General features: G+C 41.7%; 1 protein-coding gene across 3 annotated transcripts in view; it reads right to left on the reverse strand.

The window, feature by feature from the left end:
• The window catches only part of ABLIM2 (actin binding LIM protein family member 2), a 131,181-nt gene extending 111,528 nt beyond the window's left edge, over positions 1-19,653 (reverse strand). For all 3 annotated transcript variants that reach the window (XM_036381818.2, XM_036381816.2, XM_036381811.2), the window contains exon 1: positions 19,483-19,653. In XM_036381818.2, coding sequence (XP_036237711.1) covers positions 19,483-19,498 — 16 coding nt within the window. In that variant the 5' untranslated portion in view covers positions 19,499-19,653. The remainder of the gene's footprint in view (positions 1-19,482) is intronic.
• Positions 19,654-25,593: the final 5,940 nt, after the last annotated feature.

Genomic DNA, 25,593 nt, shown 5'->3' on the forward strand with positions numbered 1-25,593 from the left:
GCTTTGTGTAGAAGCAGGATAATTATGCATAGCCAAATCTGTGGGATTTGTCCACACACAGCCAGCAAGGAGCCCAATAAGCACATGCAGCCCCACAAAACCCACACACAGTTTAAGAACAGAGGACAAGCTATGGCCATGAGGCACTGGGCTCATCCAGAGCAGGGTAACACCCAATGACCAATTTACTCGCTACCAGGTCCATTTACTTATATTTTAGCTCTATTTTCCCACAAATGCTTCTCCCTGACTGCCCTTAGCATCTCATTTTCCCAACTTCAATCCTTCTCCTGGGCACACAGTTTCTTCAAACATTCCTTTCACCGTGTTGCTGGAGGAAGGGAGTCTCCCTTACTGTTTCCCAGGGCTGTGACACCTGGGAGCTCTGTTCACCCTTCCCACTGCTGACCATGTACCAAAGGAGCAGCAGAGCACAGTCTGGCACTGCTCTGCTTCCAGAGCACCACAGAAAAATAATGGTTTTAATTAAAGAGAAGCCCAACTTTAGTTTAATGCAACACACAGAAAGAACAAGTGGTCGATGCTACCACAGCACATTTCCAGCGTTTATTTCCAAAACAGAAAACAAACAAAGAGTCAGTCCAAGCACTCCTGAAGTACGTGATGACTCAGATGGTAAATACCCTTTCTACCACATCCCACTTCTCTCTATCATTTGGAGTGACAGCCCTGCTCTCACTGAATTAAAGAAGACTATTCGGCTTTGTAATGAATGAAATCAACATTCTCTCCTGTATCAATTGTTTTTCTGCACTGCTAAGCACTATCATTATCTGGACTTTAAAACTCCTTCATTTTAATAGTGTTTCTGTAGAAACAGGCCTGAATTTCAAAAAGTGCTTTTTGAGGTGCTCTCTTAAAACACTGACGTGATTGTAGCACTGAGTGAGGTACCTAAGACAAACACAGCCTAATAAAGTTATACTGATCAAGCTGGAAGCAGTGAGTATTAATTTCATATTCAAAGCACAATATGCAACTCCATGAAAAGACTGATGCGTTCCTCAGGGTTTGAAAAATGATATGATGCAATTGAATTTTCTCAGCAATAGAGCTTCTTACATAAGAGCTAGGAAAAGGACATAGTAAGGGCTAACATGTTAAATAAGCAGAGAACTAGGAACAATTCCTTAATGCAATCCAATCCTTACCACTGTAATAATTTTAGCTACAACTGTCACTAGGGCTGTGGAAAATGTGACATCTTATGGAAATGCTTCTCTCTACTGACAAACAACTAGCTCACCCAACCAATAAGACCTTAGGTGCCAAAAGCAGAAAACTCTGAATTAGCCACCATAACTTCAGAAAGCCTTAATTTGACCTGGCTTCCAGACAGTCATTCTGACAACATTTTTCATGCTGTCAATCACAAATCAGTTCCAACTCTTTGTGAGTCTATTAGTAACATTTGCTGTGTCACTAAGCATTAGAAACTCTGCTATCTCAATTTCAGTCCCTCATCCAATGCTGAGCTGAAATGGAGCTGAAAACTCAGGTCTGAATTCCAGTCTGGCACAGAACAATGAACTTCCCCTTATGCTCCAAGCCATACAAGCTTGATGACCCCATCATGTCACAGGTTCCCTGTCTGACACCCAGCTAGAGCCCCGGGCAGACAGGTTTTAATACCTTGCACTGCACCACTGAGTTGATAACAGCAATTCTTTTAGGCACCTTCATATTTCCAGAGCACTGTGAGTAAGTCTAACATGGCATCTTTTCAATGACAGCTGTAATTTTCAAAGGAACAAGTTTTCAGTTCTTCCCTCTCATGTAAACATGAGCTTTATACAAATAGAGAGATCAGGTAGCACTTCAGCCTTCCATTCTTTGCTAAAGTTTCCTGAAATGCTACTGCCAATAGCAATGCAAATTTTATCAGAAGAGTTAATTCCCAAACAAAATCACTCAGTGAGAACACTGTATATGAAACAATGTGCAGATATATTTTATTCAAAGCAAAGACATAATATTTAATGGGTTAAGCATTTCTCTTGGGCAAAAATTAACAATGTGTGGTATTGCATAATAAAAATGAAACATCTTTAATCTCTAGATTTAAAATTGGGCACTGGAAGAAGAAATTATCTTTCTGATTATTTTCAAAATGTTACAAACTCTTACTTCCAGATGCTGATTATGCAAGCTCAGGATATAACCAAATATTAAATAAATGTGCAAACTGTATCTTTAATGTAGACTCATATCTACAAAACTTTACAGACCAAGTGAAAAACAAAGGAAGGAGAAGGAAAAAAAAAAAAAAAAGAAAAAAGAACAAAGCTGCTTCTTTTAGGGGAAGATTTGTAAAACAGTAAACCCCTGCATACAAATACCTGGCAACTGCTGGCCAACACAGATGTGGTCCTGAGGAAAGAAAAGGACCAGGGGAAATGCAAACCCCACAAACTACTACTTTCAATAATAAGAGAACAACAATAGGTTCTCTAGAGTGGAGAAATAGCAGATCTCTGTCTGATCTTGGGCCCTGCTATTCACACAAAATAGGCCTTTCTTCATATTATTTTCTTGAGAAAATGTTATTTTACAAGGAATACCTGCTGTCAATTCTTTGTCTTAACCAAAATAATAAAAAGTACCCCAAAGATTTGTGGCAATCGTTTGGAAAAAAATGAGTAATACTGTGTCATTCTACAACTGTCATCTAAAAAATACAGTATTTTTTGGGTAAATATTCTTTTTTCAAGATGGTGTCATGGAGGTTTTCTATACACACAGCAATAATATTATCTTGATTTAGAAATACACCACTGACACAAGGCCATTCAGTATGGCTCTTCAGAAAGCAGCAGAATCTCTGCACCTCTAGTTCAAGAATATTTTCTGCTGCACTTGATCATTTGCTTCTTTTAAACCTCTATTGAACTTTCTTTCCAATTGCAGGTCCAATCTGCCACATAATTCCTGCCTTCAGCCCCATTACTGACAGTCTGCTAGGGTGGTTATATCCATGCTAGGGTGGTTATATCCATATCCACAGGTGTAATCAACACTTATTTAAAAATTGATTAGGTTAATTTCAGCTGTGAGTTCCACTTAGCATCAGGTAAGGGTAAAGGAAAATTGCTGGGAGTCATCTCTTTGTCCTCCAGACAGGCAGCCTAGGTGCCCAATTCTCCAGCACTACAGCAGCAGCAGTCCCCAGAGATGCTCTAGCAGACTGACAGATTTCCCAGTTCCATATTTGGTCTGTTAATAATTACCAGAACTAGAAAAAGACAGAAAATAAACTCATTATTATCCCTCTGAAACTACTGAGATGGAGTTCTCCATTAATTTTGTATGTTCTCTGTTCAACCAGTGAGATTATACTTGTACAAAGGTAGAATTATAACAATCACTTTAAAGTTTATTATTTTACTCACACAGTAAGATTTAATTTATTTTATTTAAAGCACTAATCCAAAACCTATCAAACACACTCAGACCTACTCAAAAGCCTTAATACTTATATGCTAAACCTCAACTTTGGCACATTTCAATGATTGTATGATTAGTTATGGAACATAATTAGAAAATGTAATAATATTTGCTGCTTTTAACTTTAAATTGCTCTATCTTTAAATAAAAGCTCCTTTTTCTCAGTATGTTTTGCTATAATTTTACAGAAAGTTTTATATTACTGAGATTATACCTCTCCTATCTACGAATTTCTTATATTTTTGACATTCACTCAAAAAGAAAATAAATCAAGACACTATATCAAAATTAGTCTAGCTGTACTAACAACATATTAAATTATAATGAGAAGCTGTGTACTCTGCTGTGCAGCAAATCTACAGACTATTAGAAATTTATTCTCAGGTCAGCTGTACAAGAGATTAGATCTTTTAATTATCTGCCACAGAATGGGAGTTAGGAGCCTTGAATCCATTCAGCTGTTCAGTTTGTGACCTGCAGAAATAAATCTGACCTCTTACAAAGCACATGTAAGCACCACACACACTCTGAGGCACAGCTATGGTTTTAAAATCACCATGTAACTCTGGTATAACACTGTGCTTCAGAACAACTGAGCTTCCCCTGGAAATGTATGTGAGCCTGTGTTTTTTGGAAGTGCTGCACAAGAGTCCCAGAAGCATTGTCTTGCTGTCCTGCTTTAGCTTTAAATGTAATTTTAATCATGCCAAAGTTAAGTTTAGCACTCTCACACGCTATATTTAGAACCAGAATAATTTAGGTTGGAAGGCACCTCTGGAGGTCATTCAGTCCAGCCTCCTCCTCAGCACAGATCCCACTAGATCAGGTTGCCCAGGGCCTCGTCCTGTCCTCAAAGCCCCAAGGATGTAAGGCTGCCACTTCCCCTCCTCCAGTGCTTTACAATCTTCTTGGGAATTTTGCTTCCTCTTCTGCTTAATCAGAATTTGCCATGTTGCAAGCTGCCATGGGGTTGAGCCCTGTGCTTTTGCCCCCCACCTCTGAGCAGAGCCTGGGTGCATCCTCTCTCCAGGCCAGCAGTGGGACATGAGGACACTGAGGTCTCCCTGAGCCTCCCAAAGGAGCCTGGCTCCTGCAGACCCTGCTTGAACATCCAGCTCTGCCATCCAGCCTGTCCACGGCCCTGCTCCACTTCCCCCAGGGCCAGGACCCTGGCATGGCAGCAAAGCAGAGCTCTCTAAATCCCTCTCTCACATGAATACCATCACAGCTGAGTGAGCACACAAATTTAAAGCAGGGTGATTAAAATTACCCTTCCAAACCCATATTTTGTATCATTTGAAAGCTGACCCAGTGTTCAGTGCTGCTGAACACCTGTAATTCACAGCATTTTGCCCATACAGGTTTTTTTTTTACAAAGCCACCTTCCATCATAGTACCATGTATCCTAAGTAACAAACCAAAACTCTTCTATCTGGATCTGCCATAAAGGAGCTTGGAATGCCCTGAAGAGGGTGTCAACATTTCTCATCTGTAGCTTTAGATCACTGGATTCTAAAAGAATAGAAACTAATATTATACTCATGCTTAAATGGCTAAATAATTTCCTTTCTTTTAGATTTAAATGTCATAATTATTGTCCCACATTGTTACCAGTCACAATAAATATGTAGATTTGCAGCAGCCTAACCTGAGGACTGACCCTACAAACCAAGTATTAGATACACAGTGACATCAGTGATCCACTACCAAAAATTCACAGTAGAAGTAGAGCAGCCAAACACTTTTTAAATCTATGCACAAAATAAACATTTAAAGAAACCGAGGCAGCTTACAAAGCTACACATTTGACATTGCAATTCGCCTCAGAAGTAGAGATTTCGTTGAGACAATAAATACCAATCCCACCTAACAATATATCCTCAGGATCACAGGCATTACTGCACAGGTATCCAGTTTCCAGCCTCTACACCCTGCCCAGGCTCCTTGCAATTTAAAGAACAGGCAATGTGATTAACACTGCTAATCTGGCTGCACTGTGAATTTTGGCTGACTCTTCCATATGGGAGCTCTGGGAGTTTTGACTGCAATATAAGAAGTATTGTTAAGCCCTCGAAGTTCTATCACAGCCTTGAAATACTTGTTGTTTTAAATTAAGTACCATCCCTCAGGGATATGTGACTGCACAGCAATCTGTTCTTCAGTTTTTTATTAGATGAATTTGGTTCTAGTTGTCATAGTTGCAGAAAAAGGTTAGAAGTTTTTAACATTCTATAAAGTCTTCTCATCCCTTTCCAGTATGAACAACATAAACAAAATGCAAATGGTAAAAACGAGGCTCCAGTTTCTGTTCCATTTTATGATTATGGATGCCACTGCTTGGGATTTTTCCCTTAATGTTCTTGAGCGTGAACATGGCCTAATTTATAGATCTCAGCAATATGCATAAGATTTTGTCTTCTGCTTGTATACTCTCTAAATTTATGATACTATAGTATTTTTTTTAAATATAAGTATTTATTTAAGTCCTAGAGATACACTACTTTGGAGAAAAATCACCAACCACATGAGTGTTGAAGGGACCTTCCCAGGATGTTGGAAAGAGCTGATGGGGCAGTTCCACTCACCAGTGTAGCCTCAAGGAAAGGAAAAAACATTCAGGGAAAAAAAAAAAAAAAAGAAAAAATACTCCCACAGCAAGTGATATTCCTCTTGGAAACAGCAGGAATGGCCTCTTTGTCCCACTCCCTGATTTTATGGCTGAGGTGGGGGAAATGGGACAGTGGCGACAACGCCCACAGCTGAGCACCTTGTACCAAACCAAGGCAGGGGCCAAAGGCAAATCACCAACATGGCTGGTGCCAAGGGACCCAGAATTGGCCCCAAGCCCTCCAGCACTGAGAGCAAATCCTGAGCTGCTGGATCCATCTGTGGATCCTTTGCTGTAACGCTTCATTTTCCAGCCCGTAGGCAACTGACAGAGCAGATGTCGCTGAGATGACTTAACGTATTAAGCTGCTATTTGTTTAATTCTGATGTGGAAAATGTGTCACACTCTAAATAGTTTAGTATGTTAATGTACCACTGCAGCAACCTACAGCAATCTTTAATCATTTTATTTTAGACTTACTTGCTTATTTTACTTTAAATCATAATTAAAACCTGTTTTCTTGCTTCCTTTTAAGTGTACTTACTCTTAACTTCACCTCCAGTTTCCTCAAGCTGAATAAACAGAACTATTATCACAAATAAACATTTCATGTCCTTGGATATTTTATCTACAATTTATTTGCATTAAATTATATAAGACAGATGCAGATAAAACTTCCAGTATAATATATTCCATTAACAATCTGCAGCACAATAATTCATAAATGATGGGGCTCTGGGAGTTTAACTTTAAGGCATAATAGCTTAATTTCTGTGTCTGCATAGGAAAGGTGACCAAAGCTGTATTTGCAATGGGTCTCTGAGTAATAGTATTAAAATCTGAAATCTAAATATTCTTATTTGAATCAAACTTTTTCAGAAAATATTCTTCAAAATTTTAATTCTAAGGTAAGAGCAGATTTTAATAACTACAGAATTAAGTTTTATTTCTTATATAAATGCATAGTTCCTTATGCTTCAATGGGATTATACATGGCAGTACAGCTAGTCTTGAACATGAAGAGTATTCACCTCCAAAACTTTTAAGGAATCAATTTTAGAATCATTTTTAAAACATTATGATGAGCAGTACAAACAAGGAATTCCAAGCTGTAAAGATGAACACTGCACATTTCAAACTGAAGAGCAATATGAAGTCTACTGAACTTTCAGTGCATTCACAAGAGATGTTGCAGAGCCTTATTAGCCTGACAAACTCTAAGCATGCATTAGTAAAAATAATCCTCTTGCATGTAGCTGCAGCCCTTTGATAAGTCAGCACCCCTGCATTAGCACTTCTGGTTTCTTGAGGCTCTGGGCACGGGTAAGACACATTTAGCTTGCCAGCACCTTACCCTGGTGATTTGGGTTGGGCATTGGGACTGTGACAGGCTTTTCCTACAGGCACTGCAGGGCTGGCTGCTGCTTCAGCAGTGGGGTCATGTCAACAGCTCTGCAAAAAACCCTCATGAACTTCTTAAACTCTAATGTAAAATCAAAATTGTGGAGTGTACTTTTAAAAATATAGCTTCTGAAACATGCTTCTGTGCTTGTAAACCCAGTTAAAGGATAATGCTGCATGACAGTGAGGAATTCCTGCAAAGAAACTCTTGTCTGCATTTTTCTGTACAGCAGGCTCATCTGACTTGATGGTGGGCAGCCAGCCACTCCTCACTGGGACTGCAATGGCCCATTGCACAACCCACTGTGAGACACCTCTGGAACACAGGCAGAGGTGTCAAAAGGTTTCTAACAACAAAAAAGCTGGAAGGAGTGTGTTCAGCAACACATCTCCATAACCACACTGTGCTGGTCCCCAGCAGGCACCCCCAGCGTGGCCTGTCAGCTCCACCTCTCCTTGGAATCATTCTCATCAGGCATATGCTTTTCCCCCAACAATTTTACATTCTACCAGCAGTGACACTCTTCTGCAATGATGAAATTATCAAAGCCTGCTGACAAAGAAATGAACACAGGAATCTGATGCTTCCAAACTGAGAGCAACAGGACACAATCAAAGCAGTGCACTTTAGCCAGATTTTTTTAAGATGGACTCAGTTGTCTCAATGTCTTTTGAAGAGGAGTGCTATGTGTGGCTAGGAGCAGGTTCCCTTTATCTACACAATCATACTCAGTAAAGAAGCTTGACTCAGTACCAACCCTCAGAGCTGAAATAATCTTCACCCCAACAACTTTCAGGTTTCAGCTCACAAAAGCTCACACATGCTATCAGTGTGACCTGGAAGAGATCACAAATATTTTCTAAACTACCTATTGAATCCATGTCATTGTAACTGATGAAAGCTGCAGAAATTGAAAAATTGGAAAGTTGCCTCAAACCCCAGCTTCCCTACCCAGCTGGGAAAGGGAGATGGGTGAGCACAGAGAAACCTGGAGCTTGTCCACTTTGCTGCTGCGCTTATCCGTAACAATGGCCTTTGGGGGAATATTAACTTAAGCCTGCCTCTAGGGGAGAAAGCTGCACGTTATCTCTTTGCCACCACGTTATGCCACCTTAAAGAGCTTTAAAGAACTGGCAAGTGACAGTGACAGCTGCTGGCAGGGGTGTGCTGGGACAGGCTGCACAGATTCCTTGGTGGGGCTGCACGCTCAAGGCTTGGGTGCCAGCCCATGCTGCCTTTTCCTACCATGTAAAAATAAAAAATAAAAATAAAATTTAAAAAAATAAATTCCAGAGTTAGGTTCTAAGGATTTTTTTGAAAGTATTTCACATGTGAAGTTTTTTCTGATGACATCGGCTGCAATCCTGGTTGTTTTTTGAAATGAAATCTCCTCATAAATATGATCCAGAGAGAAACAAAAATCAAGGGCAGGAATATTTAGGCTGCCAGGGGCATGGAGTTAGCAGCAGGAAAATGGCTTTGTTACAGTTAGTTTTCTCAAGCCCAACTCTTCCCTCCCTTCTTGAGCCACTGGACAAGCTAAGACCAGATATTATTTTCAAAACTTAGGGGAAGATGGCAAACAAATTAACCTTTCAATTTCCACTCTTACATCTATAGACAAATGTCAGCCACTCATGCCCATGCCAAAAATAACCCAAAATGTATTAAGTCTTACACACGTAAAGTCAGAGTGATCTAACAGAAGGAACATTTAATTCAGACTTTGGTATTTCAGACTCCTCTTCTCTTGACTAATCCTACCCAACACAAGTCACAAATCTCTTCTCAGTTCTGCACAAGCAAATCCCCTCCTTCTGTGAGAGCTTTGCAGTCAATTGACAAAAAACTATTAGAAATTTAAACATATTTACAAAAAAATGAGCACCAACATACCATGATGAAATTCTACCAAAAAGAAACTCTGGCATCAGAGAACGTAAATCTCACACATCCTACCAAAAAAGGAAGGGGTTCCTGCAAAATAGGGCAAAATTTTCCTAAAGATAAGATCTTACCTTTTAGTCTGGGATTAAAAATACTACAACTGTTTACCTATGACACAAAGCCAGAGACAACATCTCCTCCCAACAGTTTACAAACAATATAAACTGCAGTCAGAAAAGATACAGAGAATATTAATATAACAGCAATTATTGTAATAATTACATTGTTTGTATTTAAAAGTTTTCCAGTCATTTATTGCATTATTGCTTTCTTTAAGCCAGGATGCTTAGAAAGAAGTATGCAATAAAAGCTGAAATAAATTGATGAAAAGAGATTTTAACACTGACAGTGAGATTCAAGAGCCATGTTGGAAGCAGCCTAGAGACAGGAAGGAGTGGAACACATTGGGTGATTTGTTTATTTGTTTGTGATTTGTTTAAACCATTTTGTCCAATGGATTTGTGGATGTGCAGCTCCTACTGCCCACCCAAAGCCCTCCCTCCTCAGTGCTACCCAGAGCTGCCAAGATGAAATGCCAGGTAGCCTGTGACCAATCCTTAGCAGTTAGTTCTTTAGCAAGCATTAATTCTTCATGGAACCGTAATATCAGTGCAATGGAAGTAACGCCCATGTAATATTTTTTTTTCCCACAGCACAGTTAACAGTGATTTCCCTAGAAAATTCACAGGGGCTATCTAAATTTCAGTCCTTTGCCTTCCAGCACAAGAGACATGATCTGCCTTCCAGATCCACAGCACAGAGCCACAAGGCAAGCTAAGAGTAGGAATCTTCCTTTAAAATGTCAAGGTTTGTTGTTTACCCACTGCTAAGGTCTCTCTAAGCAACAATGGATGTGCAACTCCTTAAAAAAGATTCACAGGCTCACCTAAGGAAAAAAGAAAAAAATTTTATTACAAAAATGTAAACCAGTACAGCATTTTCTAAGCATGCAGTGTAACTGGCACAGAAATGGACTATCAGGAGAAGGGATATGTTCAATACCTTTTATTGTCTTGAAAGAACACACTTCTGCTTTTGCAAGTAACTCACTATTGGGATATATGAGTGAAAACAACCACATACAGAAAAGTAGGAGAGCATTAGATGGTTTAGCAACTGAATTTGACCATAACTTAGGCAGTGTCTCAAAAATTGTTTATGCAAGTAACTGGAATTAAAGATGGAATGCAGAACTGAAATATTTGTGCTTTTTGATGGCCATGGTGCAAACAGCTATACTGAAAGCATTCATCACTGTAATAAATACATAATTACTGACCATACAAAACACATGTATGATAGCAAAATTACTAGGATGGAATCATCCAATGTACATGATTTCTATATATTTCCAAAAATACTATTTACCCTCGTATTTAGAAAGGGCCTGAGAAGCTCCATCTTTCTAATTCTGAGCAGGACAGGTAAATCGAGCATCCAACCAACACTGTGGCAGTTTCTGACAGCTTCAGCTTAACAGCCAGGCTTCTCCTGCCAACTTAAATTTGCAGCTCGTGCTGCTTGCTACTTTCTAAAATAGGCACGGCTATGGCACGCTTCTAGATCTGTGCAGACCTTATGTGCTTCAGAGACAAGACACAGAAAGCTCAGCTGAGCATTTCCCCAGAGCTGGCAGCACTCCCCTAACATCAATCTCATCATCAGCTTCACAGGACACAGCCTGAGTTGTTCCCATCAAAGCTTTGACCTTGGGAAAAAACTCAGGCGTATCACAAGTTAAAATTATAGATCTATGGAAAGAAATGCAAAACGTGACTATTGCTTCAGCAGTTTTTCTGAAAATGCATCACATGACTTCAGACATTTGATTTAACCCCAAAGTTTAGCAGTAGCAGAAGTTAAGGGTTCCCAGAACAACCTAGGCTTTAGCTTTAGGTCAAATCCTATTAATAATATAGACAACCAAATCTGCAGCAGTGTCAGTGGGTAGCTCTATTAAGATATAAATAGAACTTTGTTAAGCTGGCTTTATGCATTTAACGAAATTTAGGCCACACTACCAAAAAGAAGCTAAAATTCATCATCTGAGGTGATGATTCCTTAGTACTATCTTGAAAAACATACAAGACCAAGATGGACACAGCCATTGTCATCATTAGCTCCCAGATCAGGACAATGGGCACAGCTGGAAACAAACTACTGGGCCACACAAGCACTCAATCCAAGCGGGACAGTCTAATGATCTGAAATAATGACAATAAATGTCAGCAAATTGAAACACAACCTATTGTGTTTTATCATTACTAAAGGTCCCATGGCTCATACAGACAGAAGGTGCTAGAAAAGCTTTGGTTATGCTCTCACTGACAACACATTAAGGCAATCTGTGAGATGTTGGTTACCTTAGTTTGGTACCATGAAAACCTATGGTTATTACAACAAAGATGCTGAAATGATTGCACCTAATTCTGTACAAAGGCACATAAATAAATGCCCTAGTTTCAAAGAGATAAAACACTGCAGTTTACAGTGATGGGTGATGATACTTCAAACTTCCCAAGGTCTCAGCAGTGGAGAAGCCAGATTTTCACACCAAACTCCGTGTCCCAGCTGAGGGGCTCTGCAGCTGCACACACATAACCCCCAGGACAGGTCTGCATCTTTAGGCAATTGTTCAAGAGATCTGTGATACATAAACCCTGTTTCTCCATGGGGTCTGGTTCAGGAAAGCTTACCAATGTTCATATATGCAGCTGACACTAATTTTTCTCCAATTTTCAAGGCAGGAATGAGGCATCAAAACATGTCCAGGAAGATTGGTTGGTAAATAGCCACACAAAACATTCAAGATTAATCTGCCTGCAGATCTCTGTAGCAACACAACAGATGCTGCGCAGTCATGGCTTAGGACAGTTTCAAATACCCACTGAAAACTTTGGACCAGATAACCAGAGATCCAGCTGACTGCAGGCCAATCGTCAGTTTGGCAAGTGCTGGAGCAACCTGGCCTGTTAAATTTTGAAAATCTCAGAGGCTGGAGATTTCACAGCCCCTCTGCTACCCTCCTGGTTCCCTCCTGGGTTCAAGCACTATCACTGGGATTTCACTTTTCCTTACAAGCAGCATGAACTCCTCCTGTTACTCCTGACTGTTGCTTCTTGCCCTTTTCCTATGCCTTTGTGAGTGGAGCTTGGCTTCATCTCCCCTTCATCAACCCATTGGGGGGGTTGAAAAATTGAAAAATTCAGTTCCCCTCTGTCTTGTCTCCCTTTTCCAGGTGGATCAAGAGCAGAGCTCTCCACCCCCTCTCCCTGGCTGCCACACTCCCAAGGGAAGCACATAGCAGCTTCCCTCGTCCTGCTCACTGCACCAATCCTGGCAGGCCCACTCTGCTGACCAAGTGGGTGGGAACATCACAGCTCAGTTACACTATTAGTCATGGAAAGGTCAGTGCAAAGCAACTCTCCTCCCTTATCACCAGTACTTACCCATCACCTGCACCCAGGAACGTTCCTGTCACTGCCTGAAGCCAGCGGCAGAGCACAGGGCTGAGTTTGGTCTGAGCAGGGCCGGAGCTGCCGAGCAAACCCAGGCTCAGAGCACAGGCAAAGCCCTGGATTGGCAAGCCTGACTTGCAGCCAGGTTGACAGGCAGCAGAACAGAGAGCATATGTGCAAGTCACAGGGTGAGGTGCCAGGGCCAGCGCCAGACACCCACGGCACAGACAGACGCAGCCCCAGCTGCTCCCGTGTGTGTCCCAGCTAAGGCACTTGGCTGCAAACCCTTCCCCATTCCCATCTTCCTCTCATCAGGGTAATTAATAGTGGCAACAGAGCCTCTATTTCTATGGTTTCCCTGGTATCAGTACACAATTGTATATGTTACCTTAAAGATTAGATCCTCTGTTTCTGTGTTGCATCTAAAACTGTAACCAGGTGATTGCCTTCATGCTGCTGGTATTGCAAAGCCAAAGGAAACATCACAGAAAATCCTACAAGACTCCATAAAGCCAAACTTCCCAGCTGAACTCAGTCAAATATCCTCAGTGGGGTCTTACAAAGTAAAGAACAGAAAAGCCTGCTTGACTTGCAGGTTCCAGCAGAGTTTGCAATACCAACAATACCAACAGGAACAAAGAGAGGCAGAACTTGTAAACAGAGCAAAGCAAATGAAGGTAACTGAGACAAAAACAAACAGGAAACTGTAAGAGTATTTTTCATGACTTCTAGGGCATTCACATTATTTTAAACAGTAAAATTTACAGCAGTCTAGGATTTATAAATGTACCTCACTAAAATCTCTTGACAGAGGTAAAAATAAGTCAAGAAAAAAACAAAGCGGTCTCTGACCAAGAACTCTCCAAATGAATCCTTGCATACAAGGCTGTCCATTCATTCAGTCCCACTCAAGAGTTGCTCAGCAAAGAAGATCCCAGTATATATTTAGACATCACCTAGTAAACTGCCTTATGAATCACTTCTGAAATTCCCTTTATCCTAAGTCACATACTCTATGTCATATAATCTCTAAGTCATATACTTAGGAGGAGAAGGAAGTATATGACCTATTTTTTAAAGTGACAAAAGCTCTTGCCTGACACTTGAGCAGAACAGGTTCTGTGGCTTGTTCTTCATATGATATGCATCAAACTTTAACTCCTACTTCACCACGAATTTTACCATACAAACAGTATGACAGCAATTCAATCTTTGTCACTGCCTGAAATAGACTGGAAGGAACACAACTACTGAATGCTTAGTGCTCCCCTTTTGTACACCACACCCAGCTACTTCACTCCATAAACCAGTACAGGTGAGGGATTTTTTCCCCACTGAAGCACAAATGAACTTGGCAAAAGGGAAGAGGAAGAACCACATTTCATCTTCCTCTGAAGTATCACAGTGCCTCATGCTAGAAATGAACTGACAGAAGAGGTACTTGAAAACTTCCCAAGGAACTGGATGATGTATTTGTGAGCAGCTACTATGCAGTAACAACCAAGATTACACATTTGCTCTTCATATCCACCATGAGGAGCAACTGCAATCTGTTACTGTTTTACAATGACAGCATTACTTAAACCTAAAAATAACAGTTTCTAAGTAGGAAAAAAACCAACCTGCAATTAAGAACATTAAAGTATTTTCAGAGTATTACTAGTGATCTCCTGCAATTCAGGAATTTGTATTTTTCATGGCCACCTGCACTTAGACTTTGTTTTCTTTCATATACAGATCAAGAATCTTGTCCTATAAGATCAGGACATTCTTCAAAACACAGTTAATGATCAATTTGACTAATGCCAGTAGAAGGATTTGATTTTAAAGAGAAAGGGAAAAAATGGCTCCTAAAGCTACAGAAATATCCACTGAACAAAGTTTTTATTCATCTCACATTTCTTGTCTGAAATGGAAAAATAAGTAACCACGCTTCATGCAATACAATACTCCATCTAGATTTCAGAGCACGAACATCAACTAATAAGCTGTGAAAAAAAACATTCCAATGTTTCAGATGCTAACAGTTATGGACCTTGGCATGCTGCTAATGGATCTTGACACAGGGAATAATATAAATTCAGAAATGTTTGCCTTAAGGTTATATTTAAGGATTCAGAGGGCAAGCCAACAAATTGTCCAATAATCTCCAAGGCCCAGGCACCATCCTCCATCTATCTGATGCTGGGCTCATGCAGAGACCCAGCTGTGCTGCCTGGGCCCCTCCCATTCTGGCACTTACAGAGCTCTGTTTCTAACAGCCCCATGCAGCACAAGCCCTTTTAACACAAATATGTTTAATTCTTTACTTTGAGTGCTGGGTGCTTGGTTGGAGAACCAAAGGTCCAAAGGTGAGTTAATGGTACCAGCAAACTCCTACAGGACTGGAAAATGCAGCAGTGAGGTTACAATTAACAGTAGTCAGGAAAGAGGAGTTTCCACTGCTAAAGCCTTAATTTGTATAGACAGGAATTGTTTTTCAAATTGAGCAAAACTTAAATTAGGATTTCTTCACTCCTCCTTGAATGTTGGCCATCGCATTGCACAGAAGAAGAGAGATAAAAGCAGCCATGCTTGTATTTCTCAATTTTCTCTACATTTCTTAGACCTCTATGTTTTTATGTCAAAGATAATTCTTGGTGATTAAGTACATAAGCAATAATGTCCTGAGGAACAGAACTGAAAGCACACTGCTTGTACCTCGTACTTCAGGGGCACTCAGAAGTGAACAGACAGCAGCCCATACCAGCCCAGAAGGGTGCTCAGTACTGGGCAGGTGCTGCACTGAAAACAGGCAAGTGAGCCAGAAGGAGACCTCACTCAGAAAGCCAAATGCCTGGATTCTGTTGAGCAGAACTATCCACCTTTCCAGAGATGGGCTGCAGCACCTGGGCAGCATGTGAAGGCCACCAGGAGACAGGATGTCCTGCAGGCAGGAGTTACCAGCTGATGTGACATCACCTGAGAATCTCTTCTGACCCACTTCACCCCATCCTAACTGTGCTGTGTGTTTCCACCATCCAAGAACATGCTGCCATTTAAAAGATACATGCACTGAGCTGAAACCATTTTCTTAAGAGCTGTAAAGAATCCCCCAAAACCTTAACAAATCCCAAGATACAGCTTCCTGATTTTTACAGTCTAAGAAATTAAATAGAGTCTTTGCAATTCAACCCAATTTTCAGGAAGAAAATACCATCAGGAAATAGAGGTTGTTGGGTTTTCTTTCAGGGAAACCTGGCTAAAATGGCAATGAAATGAAGTAGTTCTACTCTTGTTTAATTATGAAACATGTAGGATTGCATCCTATAAGGTGAACACGTTCATTAGCAGGCAAACTCCAAAGCAAGCTGACCTCTTGGTGCTCCTGTCTAGTAATTCAATGCTCTTTTACCAGTGCCCAGAACGAAGGGCTGAAAGAAAAATGCTGTATCAAAGTATAAAATATAGCACAGTCTGAAACAATCATAACTTTTGTCTCTAGGGAGGATTCTTATCAGCATAGTTGCATGTGAACTTTGAAAAGGAATTAATCATCTCCAAGCTGAGCTGGACCCTGTGTGACCAACCTGAGTAACCTCTTTTGTAAGCAGAGCCACTACATTCCTGCTCCATTTGGGCTGTGACACTCCATTAGCTGTCCTCTGATCCATGCAATCAAATTGCCCCTTTAATATAATAGTTTAAAGACTAAATAGCTGTGTGAATTTGTGTCATGACATTTAATTTAATCTAATCTAACTCACCTAGTATGTAATTAGCTCTGTGATTCCCTTTTTGCACTTAAATAATAGACATCATGTTACCCTATTTCTGGGAATTGAGGAGAACCTCATTTTCACAATCTCAAATATTTAACCTATTCTGTTCTTCTTGCTACAATTTCAAGATGGCAAAGAACTTAATTATTAGACTGAAAAACCATATTATAAACTCTTAAAAGTACCTTTAGTATCCTAAAAGCACAACCATTTCATGCAAATCTCCCAGGTATAAAAAGCAGTGACTAGGCTCTTTCTTAGAAATAGTCTCAGCCAAAACCAATGGTAAGTATATGTAGAAGGCAGCTGAGGAAAATCATGTATGGAAAAATCTAATTACAACACATGTAATGATGCATCTGAGCTGTGTCTTACTAAACCAGGTGATCATATGCTTTCTAGATTTAAAATTATAGCATGAGTCTGCAGCCCATTCATCAAGACAATGGCTCAATGCATGTACTACTGAACCATTTTAAATTGTATTACCTTTATCAACATCACCCTTAGCAAATATAAGCATTTCTGTATCTAATGCCAAATGTTATGGTTAAAGTGGCAAAGCAGTGTCACAGCACTGCCTGAAACCCTCTTGATACAGACAGTGAATGATGTGCTGCCTTGGTGCAAGAGAGGACACACACCGAGCAAAAGTTTCTGGAGTAATAAGGCAGATTCACAACTGTTTGCTCCATCTGAAGAGCAAGAGAAATATTGGGAATTTCTCCTAGAAACCATGCAGCAATTCATTGGAGCTTATGTGAGGCTGATTTTAACACACCACTTCACCCTTGTTTTCTTTGCAGAACCAGAAATGTATTTCTGTTAGAGTAAACAGCAAACTTTGAATTAAAGCCTTTCCATAGTAATTTTGGTGGAAATCTTTTGGGAACAGCAATTTTAAACAAACAGTGGCACTGAATTTGTTGTACAATACTTGACCCATCAATGTTAATGGAAAATTTCCATTGATTTCACTGAGTAGATATGGGCTCCTCACATTTAATTTATCATGAGAATTGATTGCAGGTTGTTTACATAGCCCACACAGACACACAAAGTCAAAATCTGGAAAGATCAAAGCTAACCCTATACTTAAAACCAAAACTCCTAAAACTGCCAGTTATTCTTTCAAATTAGACCTAAGAACTCTCAGGGTTTTTTTCCACTCTCTTTTTTCTCAGGATGTTATTTTTATCTTGGCACTGTTCTTTTTTGCTATTTAATTTACACCGTGTTTGGAGCAATTACTGAGATAGAACTGTGTCAAGTCTCCTCTGCACTAACTTTTCTACTAGGTTTATAACTTCAGAATCTATTTAACTGACATTTAAAATATTATAGAGAGAAAAAATTGCACTCTAATATTTCCTCTACCAAGCTCAGTTCTACCACAATAGAATTTAAACATTTCTCAGTATTTCATGTTCTTCAGTTCAACATTACAGAAAGGCGACCAAGGAGTGGATTCCATACCGGCATTTCACCAGTACTAAAGGAGATGTTACTATCCTTGTTAATTATCCTGATGCTCTTTAAAGAAACAAACAGACTTGGGATTTCTACAGTAGTTCAAACACCCTGCAACATATGCTTTGCTCTCACCTGCACACCTGCCTTGGCCTGGGCACTTCCACAGAGAGGACAGGCAAGCTGGCAGTCCGTGTTTCACCCACAGACCACACGAGGACGTGGACAATCAGCACACATGAAAGCACTTACACCACCAACAAACATGAGGAAATGCCAGATTTGGCTTTCAGCTGCAATCAGCAGCAGGTGCCTGACCCAGGTCACTCACTGTCCTAACCGGGAGCTCGTTCTCCCTCTCTGTTTGCAGCAGGCTCCCCTTTGGCTCGCTGCGAGGATGTGGTATGATTAAGCATGTTGACATAGAGAGTCACCACATAATTGTAGCTATTCAGCCTCTCCCTGTTGTTGTGGTAGAGCGTATATTTAGCACTACAGTTACCCTCACAAACGAAACACACAACCACCTCCCACAGTCCCCTCTCCTCTGTGCACAACCCTGCATTTGCCTTAAGGACTGTAATATTTTGCAATCGGCTGTGCTCTGAAGTAACCACCCCCCGCCGACACTCAACGCAGATGAATGCTGAATCGCTAAAAAATACAGTTCCAAGTCAAATCCTGAATGTATCACAGGATAAATTAGTTTTGTATTGCCCTGGGCAACTGGATTCCTCCGGGCGGCAATCCTAGCCTGGGCTCCGTGGCACATCCCTAATATCCACCTTCTCTACCGCCACAATATCTCGCCCAGCAGAAAAGGCCGGTTTTGAACCCAAATATCCCCGTCTGAAAAGCTGTGTGCTCCCACCCGGGATGCCGGGGCACCAGCTGATGCCGCCCGCACCGCGCCTCGGCTGCGGGGCCGCGCCGAGACGCCCGAGCCACTGGGTACCGGCAGGGGATGGAGCGAGGGCGGCCCGGCCGCGGCCGCCCCAGCCCGTCCTGCGGGCTCCGGCCGGGGCTGCGGGGAACGCCCGGGGCTGCGGGCTCCGGCCGGGGCTGCGGGGAACGCCCGGGGCTGCGGGCTCCGGCCGGGGCTGCGGGGAATGCCAGGGGCGGGGGCGGCTCCGCCGGAGCCCCGCGCTGGGTCCGCAGCCCCTCCCGCCCGACAGCGCCCGAGGCTGCGGCAGCTCCCCCCGCCACAGGCGCACATACGGATTCTCGTATTTTCGGGTGGTTTTAGGTGAGCAATTTTTATCCGGCTGCCGCTGCCCGCACCCCGCGCTGCAACGAGACGGACCCGAGCTGGGCAGCGGCAAAGATGCCCCGAAACACCGGGGGTCCCGGCCGCCCCCCTCGCCCGCCTACCTGTGCCGGTGCTCATGGCGCTCCCGCCGCCGCCGCCGCTGTCACCGCGCCCCGCAGGCGCCTCCGTCCCCGTCCCCGTCCCCGCCCGCCGCGCAGCGGGGCCGCGCCGCGCTCCGCCCCCGCCGCCAGGTGCCGGCACCCGCAGCCGCGCCGCGGCTCCGCTCGGTTCGGTACGGCACGGCTCGGCTCGGCTCGGCTCGGCGGCACCTTGGGAAGTGTAGGCAGCCCCGCGGACTACATCCCCCTCCGTGCCTTGCTGCGGCCGGGGGCGGCTCCGGCCCCGCCGCTGCTGCGGGCAGAGCTGCTGCAGCACCCCCGCCCCGCAGAAACTTCTGCCCAGGTCTCGGCCCCAGTCGCAGCCCGCTCCCACCTGCCGGCCGCCGCCGCCCCGCCCGGTCTCCCTCGCCCTGCGGCTGAGATCTTCCTCTGCATTTTCCTGTCCCGCTGGTGCTGGGCTCGTACGATGGCCGGGCAAAGCCAGGAGGTGCACAGGTGCTCCGGGATGTCCCCGAAGCGGCGGGCAGTGACCATGAAGATGCTTGCGCTGTTCCCCGGCGCAGCCCAGGCTCCCAGGCAGCGCTGCACCGCACGGAAGGTGTTGGCAGCAGGTCTGGGCGTTCAGCAGGGTAAAGCAATGCTTTCTGGATCAGGTGAACTTTCACTGATCCTTTGGATTTGAGAGTACAAGCTCACACAATTACTATTAAAGCCATTTGTTTATTAAATACCGATTTAGTCAGTATTTCATCCATCTGTAAAATCTATTTTATTTCTGTGAGAATTAATGGGATATTTTTTTAAGAAACAAACATCTGTTTTAACAAATACAAAAGCAGCCAGCATGGTTGCATAAGCGTGCTGTACTGCACAGCTGCTCTGATGCTGATTTCAGACTGTGCTCAGGGCAGCTTGGGGTTACAGTAACAGCATGAGGAAATAGGGATGTGAAGACTTGCTTTGCATTAATATCAGTCTGCTCTTTTCCACTGACAGTTGCCTAAAAGTTATAACTTAATTAACAGTTGTAAGCATAAAACCTACACAGCTTTCCCAGCCTCCCCCTGAAACTGAAGAGATGAGCTCTGTAGCAGTGCTTACACATCACACTTTGATAAAGAATCATGGTCCTTGGCCCTGTGTAAGAATGGCAGTACCTTATGGCTCTCATGACATTTGTCTGATGTGGATGGGGAACCCCTGGACAGAATCACTGCCATCAGGAAGAATGTGGACCTGCAATCTGAACAGCCATATGATCAGACAATCCAAACAGGTAACATCCCATTCCTGACAGCCACCATCAGTGGGTATCTGCTGAGGGGATTTCCTGAGCCAGATGTGTGTTCTTTGTTTAGAAGAACCTTCTGTGGATTTTCTTCTGTTGTCTTGTCCAGTTGTAGCTTGAACCCAGGCACAACTACAGCCTCCTGTGCAGGGAATTTCACAGCTGACCTGTCTGTTGTGAAGAACTATCTGCTGTTATTTTGAACCTGCTGTTTGCTATTTTTACTTGATACCTGCTCATTCTTGTAATAAAAGAGATAGCAAACATTTCCCTGTTCACTTTCTCTGTGAGTATATTTCTCCACTTATGAGTTTACACTGCTCCATCCGATTTCACCCTTCACTCCTACTCTAGTTAGTCATTCCTTAAAATGGGTGACTTGCAACTTCAGTACCATGATGCTGTCACTTTCTGTCATTTGTTCTGGAGTTTTATTGTTTGATTACCAACTTTGGTTTTAATCATGAAGTGTCTTTGCATATAATAATCATCATGAGTTCAAGGCAATCTCTGAGTGATGTCAGCAACCCTGTGGCTATGCATAAGTGTTGCTTTAGAAGCTAAATTAGACAGAACTCTTGTCTTGGACGTGGTGGGTGTACAATCCATATTGGAGGTAATGAAGAGGAAACAGCCTTGGGCTTGAAGGCTGCTAAAAGACAGTTTGACTCTTCTGCTGGGTGGCAAAAGGAGAATGCATACTAAAGCCTTTCATAATTCATCGCAGTGGGAACCCCAGGGCCACAAGAGGTTTTGGAAAATTTTCCTACAAGTCATAGAGACAACTTAAAGGTCAAGGTTACTACACAAATGCTCAAAGTGCCCTCACAGAGCCAGATCTTAGGGAACACTGAGAAACATGCCATGGATTTCAGATTTCCCCCTGTTTAGGGTAATGCCACCTGCCACAAGCTTAATTAAAGGCTTCTGTGAACCCCTGGAAAAATCACGGTCTGCTTCTGATAAGATCCCCTTACTCCAGCCAGTGAATAAGGGAGTAATCAGCACTTAAAAGGTCCACTGTCTAAAAAAGACATTTCCCAAGCTTATCCAGAAAAAACCCTGCTTCAATGACTTTTGGAGGTAGTTCAGTATCATGGATGACACAGATGGCACAAGCATTACTTGGGAAGAGGTCACAGTTCAGTACATGAGTGGTCTATGGCAAAAATAGTTGCCAGAGTTTATTCTGAATTCTGTTGGATTTGATGTTATCCTTGCTCTCCAGAAAAAAATTATCTTCTTCTCTGATAAGCTGGCCTGGAAAGGGTTGATAGCAAAAGTATGGTGAAATTGTTGGTTTCACAGTCAAAGTGAAGCCATCCAGGAAGGGTTGCCAAGAAGGCTTATACTAAACAATTTTAACTGAGCACCAAGTCACAGAATAAACAGCAGAATAAATTAAGAATAAATGAATATTACAGTGCCCCAAAGAGTGTATCTGCCCATTCTCAGGACAATGATCTGTCCTGAAGATGGGCAGATACACTCTTTGGGGCACTGTAATATTCAGCCTCTTGTTACCAATCTCAGCCTAGTAGGCAGTCATCTCTTGATTTTCATTTTTGAGACCAATCAGCTTGTTCAGCTGTGGTGAAGAAGTCTGAAAAGTCAGCCTTTGACCTGTCAGCACTTTGCATTATTTCTGTCATTACTGGGAATTCAATTGGCACCTGACAAACCTGATGATCCTGTCTCTTCCTTCACATCCTCAGTGTCATCCTTAATTCTTCTAAGAGTATTGATTTTGAAAATGCTTGGAAAATGCTATGCAAGACAAATTTACTTTCTAGCATAGAAGTGTTTTCTAAAATTTCTCCACCAGTATTATTTGGACAACGTTATGGAAGAACTTTACATTTTACTGTCCATGTGCATTTAAACTCTATGTCTTTCTTAAGTACATCTTTGTGTCTGGCTCTATTGCATTAGCTGTATCAGGAAAGTAAAATCTTCATTGTCTACTGAATTTGTGACCATCCCAGTTGTCAGAAATGCATCCTCCTCACATAAGGGAATATATATTTATGTATCTTCCCTCGAGTAAGGGAATATGTTTTCATGTAAAGAAAAAAAAGAATGAGCACTGTAAATGCAAAGAAAAAATTCAATATTGTGTGTCTTCTGTTAAAAAAGGTCCAGCTGAAGCAAGAAAAAAGGATTGTTTCTAATATTTCTGAAGTTTCCAACTTCAGGGTGGTCATGGTCTTCCAGGACAATAAAATTATTGCTTTTATTTGATTATTTGTCTGAAAGTTTTTTAGGTCGTTGCCATATGAGAAGGGTCATATTTTAAAAGTACCTCAATGACGGAGGGTCCAGCAAGAGAGAGAGAGGGGAATTAAAACTTCTGCACTAGGAATGAAGCAAAACTTTTATGTCTTCCAAAAAACCCCAACAAAACAAACCAACCCAAATAAACAAACCAACCAACCTTCAACAACAAACAAACAAAGCAAAAAAAACCAAAAAAAACCCCAAAAAACCCAAAAACAAGCCTGTGAAAAAAGCCATTATCCATCCAATTGCCAGAAGTGATTAACATGCTAATCCAGACAGTAGGAAACTACAAATCCAAGCAGCTGTTTAACCTGGTTAAATTTTCCCTTGGCTTTATGTTCAAAGCTGATACAGTATCACAAGATTTTCAGGTCAAATACCACCAACTTGGAGTGAAACTTAAAAGAATAGTTACTTTGTGCCAGCTATGCTATTGGTTGTTGAAACCCTTCTGAAGTTGCCCTAAATAGATATCTCATGGAAAAAAATCAGAGAAAAATTGCATAAATTAGACTTGCTTTTGTGAATCTTACTGTGCAGCTCTGTATTTCATGCCATTAAGTTCTATTGTATAGTCCTGAAAACTGAATTTAAGCTCCTAAGAATCTACAGTAATTTTTACCTTTTAACCTGAGATCTGCTTTATAGGCTGATTTTCAATCTAAACTGCTGTCTAATCTAAGCTGCTGTCTTTTGACAGGTGTTAAATCTTCTGGAAGACAAAAGAAATCTTGCAATTTACAGAAATGTATTTTGAAGTGCTTATGTTTTAAATGACAAATTATCCTTCAATCGTGTTCTATAAATTTACAGAAATATGTTATTTTCCTATTAATTCAAAAATAGATTTTTGTATCAAAGAATATTAAGAACCTGACATGACATGCTGTCATGACCCCTCTTTTGTTTTTTACTGATTCTGTTTTGTGTGATGAAAGCTCCTTAAACATCTCTGTTGAAAACATTCCTACTTTTATTTTTCTGGTGTCATATATCTCTTAGGAATTCAGGGCTGGGCTACTTTGCCTAGGCTGCAGTCCTTCTGTAATTTTATGACTAATTCCATACCAAGTTATGAGCTTTTTGACATTAAAATTACTATATCGCAGAATTACTGGTACCGGGGCAGTTGCCAAAATAAGCCACCCTTGTGTTTGCAACCAGGGACAGCAGTTACCTCTCCACCACCTTGCTCTGTTTGCTGTATTGGAATGACATTGGTAGTAAATAAAATATAAGGCAAGCTTGAAGTTCCAGAAGAGTAACAAACTGGGATTTTAAAATGAGATTCTGGGTATGAGAATAAATTTCCAGCTACTCACTGAGGCAGGAGCACACGTGTTTATAAATAATGAATTAGTGTGAAGCAGCAGTAATGAAATAATAACATGGCACTATATTAGGATGTCTGAGTTGCACTATGAAGATGTCAGCAATAATTTTTATACAAAGCTCCTCTCACACCATGGGAAGAATATAAACCCTGTATCAGCAGCTATAACTTGATATCCATTACCCATTACAAACCTAAATGCATTATGATCAGTAGGTCAAATAAAACTCCCAGGCAAACTTTGAAAACAGCAAGCATGAAATAACATCAAAGGGAGCAATGGCTGAGGATGAAAGGAATCTTTGTTACAGTGAGACAATCAAAGACTGTTCTCTCATGTCAGCAGTCAGCTTTTGGAAAGTTGGTCAGAACAAATACATTTTGGTATTGCAGGCTGCTGCACGTGGCAGGAAGTCTAGCAGGTAATGATGAGCATCCATATAGAATTCATACACAAGGACGACAAATCCAAGGTCACAGCAATGAAATGGACAGAAATACAAATGCAAAGGGTTTGAGGAAGAGCCAAAACAAAGCATGAATAATATAAAAGTCACTACACTTGCAAAAAACATTGGCAAAATTTTAATTTTAATTTGGGAATGGCAGGTGGAACTTGCAAGGATTTCGGTGCCATGTCACACAGTGTGTGTAACCACTGAAATCAACACTTAAAACAGTAAACATGTAAATAATGTTGTGCTTTCTGTAGTAAACAAGAAGGATAATGACGTCCCTTTTGTTGCAGAGAGGTTAACACTTATTAAGTATATTGTTATCCCTTGCAAATGTGACTCCTTGGAAAACCACTCTTTATGTGAAGCTGCAGCTTCTCCCTTGGAGTAGATGATATTGCAATTCATGGCCCTTATTCAATTTAACTCTGTTTTGCACCCTAGGCTGATTTCCCATTCCTTATCCTACACTGCATAGCTAACACTGCTCCTATGTAAAAAAAACCCCATACAACACAGCCTCATGCCAGCAGAATAAAAACTCTTCTGAGGTGATGAAATTCTCGTGTAGCACCGTCTGTAACTGAGGCTTTGCCTGGGAAGATGTGTGACAGTTTGCAGGAACTTTCAGCCCACTCTGGCAGTGAACATCCCTGAGACATCAGGCCCTAGAAAAGTGCAGCTGTGATTGATTCTTCTCTCTGTGTCCTCAGCTGCAACAAAGCCACCCTGGACTATCTGTGTTGCTTTCCAGGCTT

This window comes from Molothrus ater, chromosome 4, assembly GCF_012460135.2.
Source record: "Molothrus ater isolate BHLD 08-10-18 breed brown headed cowbird chromosome 4, BPBGC_Mater_1.1, whole genome shotgun sequence".
Taxonomy (NCBI): Eukaryota; Metazoa; Chordata; class Aves; order Passeriformes; family Icteridae; genus Molothrus; species Molothrus ater.